General features: G+C 33.2%; 1 protein-coding gene across 6 annotated transcripts in view; it reads left to right on the forward strand.

The window, feature by feature from the left end:
• col22a1 (collagen, type XXII, alpha 1) overlaps positions 1–9591 on the forward strand; it is a 69640-nt gene that overhangs the window by 34590 nt on the left and 25459 nt on the right. For all 6 annotated transcript variants that reach the window (XM_048202977.1, XM_048202978.1, XM_048202979.1 and 3 more), the window contains 7 exons: positions 800–844; positions 4190–4243; positions 4409–4462; positions 6465–6500; positions 6579–6608; positions 6701–6754; positions 7060–7113. In XM_048202977.1, coding sequence (XP_048058934.1) covers positions 800–844; positions 4190–4243; positions 4409–4462; positions 6465–6500; positions 6579–6608; positions 6701–6754; positions 7060–7113 — 327 coding nt within the window. The remainder of the gene's footprint in view (positions 1–799; positions 845–4189; positions 4244–4408; positions 4463–6464; positions 6501–6578; positions 6609–6700; positions 6755–7059; positions 7114–9591) is intronic.

Here is a 9591-nt window from a genome sequence, read left to right on the forward strand (position 1 = left end):
CATTTACTCACCCTCAAGTTGTTCCAGACCTGTATGCATTTCTTTCTTCTGCTGAACACAAAATAAGAATGTCAGTAACCAAACAGTTGATGGGCTCCATTGACTTCAATAGTATTTTTTTCTCCATACTATGGAAGTCAGTGGGGTTCATGAACTGTTTGGTTAACCATGTTCTTTAAAATATCTTTTGTGTTCAGCAGAAGAAAGAAATCCATACAGGTCTGGAACAAAAAGGAAACGATGACAGAATTTTCAAGTGAATATTAAAACTTTATCATAAATGCTACTTTATGTTTCACACAATTGCAATTTCATGTCTTATAAATACATATTGGTATCTAACAATTATATAGTGATTTGAATTCTTAATTTAAATACTCATTCATTCATTCATTCATTCATTCATTCATTCATTCATTCATTCATTCCAAAACTGGCTTTAGTAGATGATCACATCAAACAAATCAAAATGAAATCTTTGCATTCTGTAACATTGCATAATATTGTGTTAAATCTGTTCATGACCAATCATAGTGTGTCCAGTAGCTATTATAATTTTTATTAATATTTTAAATTCGTTTTTCCATTTTTTTTATTTTAATTTTAGTTACAGTTTTAGTATTTTTTTTTTTTTTTTGTAGTTTTTTTTATTATGTCTATATAGTTTTTATTTTTTAGTTTGATTTTAGTACATAAAATCATATAAAAAATGGTTGTATGTGGTTTTAGTTTCAGTTAACTGTAATAACCCTGCTGTGAAATTTGTTACATATTAACAGCATGTTGTGTTTTTCATCAGGGTGGCGCCGGAAATAAAGGAGACAAAGGATCCCCCGGAAATAGGGTAAAGGATGACTGACACCTGTCAATCACAACAATTGTTCCCACAGACATCATTACTTAGGCTTAGTGATCTGAACAAACCCCTAACGCTAAACTTTGGCACATAACTCGTCCTGCACTGTTTGTGCTACAGACATGAATGATTCTTAAATCATGCAGAAGAGGTTTTGAACGTATCACGTCATCTTCAGAAAATGTAAAAATCTAGTTTAGTCTGTCATTGCAGAGCCCCTTTCACCCACTTCAAGGCCTGGTACAATGTTCCCGATCGTCTTCCCCTTGTCATCGCCCCTGTTTGAGTTTTGATGCTTTGGAATAACTTGGACGGAGTCCAAACCAGTCATTGTCACGAAGCACGGTACATACCTGTCAGATCTAAACGCTACAGAGGGAATATTTCTACAGAGTGTACGCAGGCAGACTAATAACTCAAACAGATGTCACAGCGCTGATGCAGACTCCATATTTCCTGTTCTGTGGGGGCGTTGTGCAGCCAGACAGTTTCACATGGTACAGCATTGCCGTCATTCCGCAGTCTGTCCGACGGTCCACCTCCACACATGCTTTTAAGACAAATTTGACTTTTCTGAAACAAACTTAGTTAATGCTAAAGCAACTTTGCATCCCTAGTGACAGCATATGGAACTGCAAAAATACTGATTGTTTTCATATAGGTTAGTTCCGCCCTAAACTCACACCATTGGTTGAGCTGATGTTGCTGTATTTGGCTGGTTGGGATGCTCAAACAAACAATATTTTAAAATCACAGTTACACTTTCCAGGAAATCAGCTGTTTTATTATGCTAGATATTTTAAGTACACTGTAAAAAAAAATATGCAATTTTAATGGTAAAAGACTGTGAGAATGTGACGGTAAAAACCTGTTGATTAACAGCAAGTTTTCTTACTATATACAGTACAGTCCAAAAGTTTGGAACCGCTAAGATTTTTAATGTTTTTAAAAGAAGTTTCGTCTGCTCACCAAGGCTACATTTATTTAATTAAAAATACAGTAAAAAACAGTAATATTGTGAAATATTATTACAATTTAAAATAACTGTGTACTATTTAAATATATTTGACAAAGTAATTTATTCCTGTGATGCAAAGCTGAATTTTCAGCATCGTTACTCCAGTCTTCAGTGTCACATGATCCTTCAGAAATCATTCTAATCTGCTGATTTGCTGCTGAATAAACATTTATGATTATTTTCAATGTTGAAAACAGTTGTGTACTTTTTTTTTTCAGGATTCCTTGATGAATAGAAAGTTCAAAAGAACAGCATTTATCTGAAATACAAAGCTTCTGTAACATTATACACTACCGTTCAAAAGTTTGGGGTCAGTAAGAATGTTTATTTTTATTTTTTTGAAAAGAAATTAAAGAAATGAATGCTTTTATTCAGCAAGGATGCATTAAATCAATCAAAAGTGGCAGTAAAGACATTTATAATGTTACAAAAGATTAGATTTCAGATAAACACTGTTCTTTTGAACTTTCTATTCATCAAATAATCCTGAAAAAAAATATTGTACACAAATATTTTGTACAATTGTACACATTAAATGTTTCTTGAGCAGCAGATCAGCATATTAGAATGATTTCTGAAGGATCATGTGACACTGAAGACTGGAGTAATGATGCTGAAAATTCAGCTTTGCATCACAGGAATAAATTACTTTGTGAAATATATTCAAATAGAAAACAGTTATTTTAAATTGTAATAATATTTCACAATATTACTGTTTTTTTACTGTATTTTTAATTAAATAAATGTAGCCTTGGTGAGCAGACGAAACTTCTTTTAAAAACATTAAAAATCTTAGTGGTTCCAAACTTTTGGACTGTACTGTACAATGAAAAACTAATAAACCGAACAAGACATTTCATTATAAATAAGGCGGGATATTTACAGTTTTTGGGAAAAGTCATCCTATGACTTGCAGTGAAAAACCATAAATTGACAATCCCAGTCACATAATTCCCTGTGATACCTCACATTTGATGGTTTTTTTTTTTTTTTTTTTATTTAAATAATTTTCTTTCTAGGTTTTTGTTATCAGTTATGTACAGTAGGATTTTGTAACATCTTGTGTTGTTAATTGTTTATTATATTATTTAAATGTCACGTATTTTACCATGATGGTGTTTTGTGCGACACTGTGTGCCTTTTATCAGTATTTACATCAGTTTGTGAAAAAGCTATTTGTGATGAACTTTGATTCTACAATCAGATTTTAGTATATTAAATGTTAACATTATATCAGTTAATAAAATAATAACCTTTTTTTTTAACTGCAAGTTAAATTCTTCAATTAAAAGTCTTCAGTTCAATCCATAAAACCTAAAATGTTTTTAACATATGTTAACAGTAAAGTTCTGTCAACCATAGCTGCTGTTTTTTTTACCGTAAATTTCACATTTTTTAATTATTATTAATATTTTTTTTTACAGTGTACACACTTCAGCTTTAACCAGATTAGTTTGCCTTGGCAAGCAAAAATGCATTATTTTAAGTATAAATGCTGGTGATCCAATGCAAATGGAGCAAATAGATATATTTTTAGATTTAATGTATGGTTCATTGAAACAGGAAATATCAGATAATACTTTTGCGAGAATGGTTTTTCATTTGAACTGAAATGACCTTGAACTCAAAATAAATATATCATGCAAACTCATCTACCACCTGTTATATTTCCTGCATTCTTGACCTGTAACAGCAGGCTCTGTGTAGTGGATATTGCACATGTTTTTCAAGTGATTTTCATGTTACAGTCATTTTTCCATCCCGACAGTCAGCTGCTGTTGTCTGTATTAAAAACGAAACAAAACGCCTCTCTAGACAAATATATGTAGTTTAATGTTAAAGAAGTGGGTCACCCTTGCGTCATTCCAAACCTATATGTTGTTTGTGGGACAAAATTAATAACTAATGGGACATAATTGTGCTTCCAAAAGGAGAACAAGAGACAAATTGCTGTAATATTATAGTCATAATCAAGGCAACTTTCATGAAATTAGCACTGTGAAATTGTAAGAAGAATACAGCAGAAAATTTAATATTGCATGTACACTACTGTTCAAAAGTTTGGGATCAGATTTTTTTTTTTCTTATCAACTAGGCTGCATTTATTTTATCAACAATACTGTAAGAACAGTAATATTTGTGAAATATTATTACAATTTTAAATGACTGTTTTCTATTTTAATATTAATTTTAATTTAAATGTAATTTAAAATAAAAATAAAAAATACTGTCCCTAAACTTTTGACCGGTTGTGTATACATTTTTATTACAGAAAATTTCCATTCAATGACGTCTCTCTTTCAAATGTTATTTAGGGTGAACCAGGTTTAGATGGGTTTCCAGGGAAACCAGGTCTTCCAGGAAAAGATGTAAGTGTTCAGAGGGTTCTGTTATGTGTATAATTTGTCATGAAAGATTTTGCTCAGCACGTCATTTACACTGAATGTTGAAGATGCTAATGTGAGCTTATGTCAAGTATTGCTATGTGTTTGAACTAAATGACTTTATGCTATTTTTTTGCCCTCTAAAATCAGGGTCTTAGGGGGCTGATTGGCTCTCCTGGTCCAAATGGAGTCAAAGGAGAAAAGGTATAGAGACACTTTTTGGGGATGCTGGTTGCTTTGCTTTTAAAGATACGGGGAAGTCTTTTATTCATCATTAAGTTGTTCCAACCCGTTTGACCTCTTCTGTGGAGCACAAAGTTAAAGGGATAGTTCACCCAAAAATGAAAATTATCCCATGATTTACTCACCCTCAAGTCATCCTAGGTGTATATGACTATCTTCATTCAGACGGAGGTATATTTAAAGGTGCCGTAGAATGTCTTTTCAAAAGATGTAATATAAGTCTAAGGTGTCCCCTGAATGTGTCTGTGAAGTTTCAGCTCAAAATACCCCATAGATTTTTTTTAATTCATTTTTTTAACTGCCTATTTTGAGGCATCATTAACTATGCACTGATTCAGGCTGCGGCCCCTTTAAATCTCTCGCTCCCTGCCCTCCCGAGCTCTCGACTATAAGTGCAGTTATACAGTGCATAAACAAAGTTCACACAGCTAATATAACCCTAAAATGGATCTTTACAAGTTCATCATTCATGCTGCATACATGCATCGATTCCTGTGAGTATAGTATTTATTTGGATGTTTACATTTGATTCTGAATGAGTTTGAGGTTATATGCTCTGTGGCTAACGTGCTAATGCTACACTGTTGGAGAGATTTATAAAGAATGAAGATGTGTTTATGAATTATACAGACTGTAAGTGTTTAAAAATGAAAATAGCGACGGCTCTTCTCTCCGCGAATACAGTAATAAACGATGGTAACTTTAACCACATTTAACAGTACATTAGCAACATGCTAACGAAACATTTAGAAAGACAATTTACAAATATCACTAAAAATATCATGATATCATGGATCATGTCAGTTATTATTGCTCCATCTGCCATTTTTCGCTGTTGTCCTTGCTTGCTTACCTAGTCTGATGATTCAGCTGTGCACAGATCCAGACGTTACTGGCTGCCCTTGTGTAATGCCTTGAACATGAGCTATGCAAATATTGGGGGCGTACATATTAATGATCCCGACTGTTACGTAACAGTCGGTGTTATGTTGAGATTCGCCTGTTTTCAGGAGGTCTTTTAAACAAATGAGATTTATTTAAGAAGGAGGAAGCAATCGAGTTTGAAACTCAACGTATGTCTTTTCCATGTACTGAACTCTTGTTATTCAACTATGCTGAGGTAAATAAAATTTTTGATTCTAGGGCACCTTTAAAAAAATCCTGACTCTTCCAAGCTTTATAATGATAGTGAATGAGGGGCGAGACTTTGAAGCCCAAAAAATGCATCCATTCATAATAAAAATATTCCATACGGCTCCAGGGGGTTAATAAAGGCCTTCTGAAGTGAAACGATGGGTTTTTGTAAGAAAAATATTCATATTTATAACTACTTAAAATAACTAGATGACCGTACGCATACCGCACAAGTCGACTTGCGGCAAATGGAGGATGTAGGAGTATCGTAAGCATAGACTAATTAGTGACCAGTGTTTTGTTTTGCTCTATCCTCTGTGCTTTGCGTTCATGGTTACGTCATGCGTCAGGTCAAAGGTCACTCTTCCACCGAAAAATCAATGCGTACGGCCATTTGCCGGAAGCTAGTTATTTTAGTTAATAAAGTTTTAAATATGGATATTTTTCTTACAAAAACCTAGTTACACCCAGATATATTTAACTCTTCCATATTTTACATAAAAACCCCAAAACACATATCTTTCTTGAAAAATGATAGTTTTGTATCATATGTCTGTGTTTCTCACGCTCATCCACAAAGATACCCATTCAAATATGCAACCAGTCTGTGTCATTTTATCTTTCGCTCACTGTCTCAGACACATTTTCAACTTATTCCCAAAGCAAATGACAAAAAATGTCAGACGTTGCAACTTGCAGTACAGACGATTCCTCTCCAGTTTAACTCAGCACAGAATATCAAATCACCGTTTGTGGGATTTTAACCAGCATTGAATAAATCTCTTGGTTAAATCATCCAAATTTCAGTAAACCCGTGTTTGTTTGATAGGGTGAACAAGGTCCTGCTGGAATACCTGGCGATGCGGTAAGACGTTTGATTCGCTAACTGAATGATTTTACATTGTAAAACGGCAGTATTGAGTTGCTCTGTGTTTTTCCTCAGGTTCAGTTGGCAGGACTCAAGGGGGAGACTGTAAGTTCAAATCTGTTCAGAAGATGAGTCTACCTTTTCTTCTTCAGAGTATTCTCTAAAACTGTGTGTGTGTGTTTTTTTTTTTTTTTCAGGGCTTCCCAGGAGAACGTGGACCCCCAGGAGCAGACGGCCCCCCTGGACCTCCTGTAAGATATATTTTGTAATTGAATGCTATTTCAAACAAGTTTCATTGTTACATATTGACGAAGAAAAGTAAAGATGGTTCTGAGAAAAGCTCCTGATTGCAAATGATACTTTGATATTTTATAACTAATGCAATGACATTCAGACGATTTACATACAAATACCTGTTGGGATCACTGCACAGTACATCATAAAATATCACATTCATGGGCTGTTCATGAAAAAGAAGCATCATATTTTCTCTGTCTGCTATTGTTGTGTACTTCATTGTTTTTAATTAGCCTATTGTTTATGTTGTTTTTCTCAGGGCCCACCTGGACCTCAAGGCCCACCCGGCGAGCCTGGTGAGAACGGACAAAGGGTAGGACATTTATATTTTATTGTAATAATCCATCTGGGCCGCTTTTAATTGAAATGTAAGGTGTTCTAGAACCTGATCTGTGGTAACCATAGAGACTGGCTGGAAACCGTGAATCTCAGTGCAGTTTGGTTCATGATCTGGTATTTTTGAGTGCTCTGCGGGGTCAGATTAAAGCGAGGAGCTCGTTAGAAAGAGAGACAGGAGATGTTCGAATGCTCTCAGAAGCCCTCAAACTGATGAGATGACAGCATCATTAAAATGTTCTCAGAGTACTTGGAAAAGATTGTTTCTTGCCAAAAATAATTATAGTATTTGGATAATAGCTCCAAAAAGGAAAAAACAAGCAATCAGAAAAGGGTTTTAGTGTAATTAAATAAAAATTCTATCATCATTTACTAACCCTCATGTTGTTTCTAATAAATATGACTTCATTTCTTCTGTGGACCACAAAAAGATGTTTAGCACAGTGCTGTTAGTTATGTTTTGTTTATTAAAAAAATAAAATAAAATAAAATAAAATAAAATAAAATAAAATTAAATTAAATTAAATTAAATTAAATTAAATTAAATTAAATTAAATTAAATTAAATTAAATTAAATTAAATATAAATATTAATTTAAAACTTTAAACAAAAATTAGAAATGTTGCCTTGGTAATTAAATATAATAAGTTAATTGCAAGGACAATAAGATACGTACATTTCTAAGACCTCTAAATTATCAACATGATCAAAACTAGAAAAGCCTGTCATAATTTCTTGACTTACTTGTTTATCAATACATAATTAAAAAATGAGATGTTTTTTTCCTTCTTGAGTATTATCTCCATATTCTCTTATATTATGTTATATGAGACATAAAAGCCTGATGTATCAAATATGATACTCAAAATGCACATATGCAAACTTTTATTACAGTATATATTCTTTTAGATTTTAATTTTTATCTATTTTTCTGAGTATTATTTCATGTCAGGCTTTACTTATTACAAATAAGTTGTAGTACTAATATATTGCTATGAAATAAAACTTAAAATGACATTTAAATAAACTGGAAATAATAATAAAAAACTAATTAACTAACTAATAAAAAGTTAATTCAAAATATTAAGAATTATAATAGCATATAAATAATAATAATAATAATAAAATTACACTGGTTTTGCACAATGTTCACACTGCTAAATAGGGCTGTCAAGCTCCAAAAGTGGCATAAAAGTAGTTCATATGAGTTATGCGTTAAATGTTAAGCCATGAACAGACTGTCATATTGTATGCACGAGTCATATTGCCTACTTTTAATGATACTTTTGTTAGGGTGACCATATTTTGATTACCAAAAACCAGGACACTCGGCCCAGCAATGAGATACTCGCAATGATGATACTCGAAGTTTACTCAAAGATGCCTTATAATTTCAATGCATTTAAAGTATGCCTCCTCTGTATGGATAGAAAATTGTTATATTACAAATACTCTCGATAAAAGACACAAATTCAGATTCTCAGAGGTTACTCAACATGTTTTATTATGACAAGTTTAAAAAATAATGAATGAAATAATGATAGAAATAATGTATCCTCTGTATTAGAAAAATAAATAAATATCTAAAAAATACCTCTGCTATATTAGCAATCCAAATTTAACAAAAATAGCTCTCACAAACTTACAAAAACTAACAAAAAAAAAATATCTATATCTTTAGTTTTCTTCTTCATCCTCGTTTTCCTCTTCATCCTGTTTTTCTTCCTCATCCTCCTTGTTTGCCCATTTATATTTTGCTGTAGAGCTGATCTTTCCCAGCAGTTTTTTGTTGCTTATCAAATAAGCATGAAAGTTATAAAGAAATTTATATAGGCCTGTCAGCTGTTACATCGCAAGGTACAAAGGAAGAGCACAACGAGCTGAACTCATTGTAGACGATAGCTGAAGGTTGTTCTGCTGTTACACAAAGTATCTGTTATTTACAGACGACTGCACAAATCATGCAAACTAATGAAAACATATAAACTGTTACCTAGAAGTAGTAAACAACTGTAGTTTAGGCATAAGTCAGCTTCGACGCTGAGAATATAGTTACCTTTATGGAATAATCCACTAATGTTTTGAGATACAATGTGAACTAATAATCTCGTAACACCCGTCAATGAAAAACAATGAAAACCAGGACATTTTCATCACTTCATAAAAAACAACCAGGACGGCCAGGACAGGACGTGAAAACAGGACATGTCCTGGGAAAACAGGACGTTTGGTCACCCTAACTTTTGTCCTTGCAAATGTGAATTTAAATTTTTAGGTGCACATTTCCTAGCTCAGTCTTGTATCTCAGCAGGGTTGCAGGTGTTTTGAGTGTAGCCCAAGTTCTCTCCATCCCAGCGGGGGAAACAGGCTGTCAGTAGCTCTTAGAGAGGGAATCTAGCACAGATCTTTCATTGAGTGCATAAACGCAGCGGGTGGCGCATGAGTATGACACAGA

This window comes from Megalobrama amblycephala, linkage group LG9, assembly GCF_018812025.1.
Source record: "Megalobrama amblycephala isolate DHTTF-2021 linkage group LG9, ASM1881202v1, whole genome shotgun sequence".
Lineage (NCBI taxonomy): Eukaryota > Metazoa > Chordata > Actinopteri > Cypriniformes > Xenocyprididae > Megalobrama > Megalobrama amblycephala.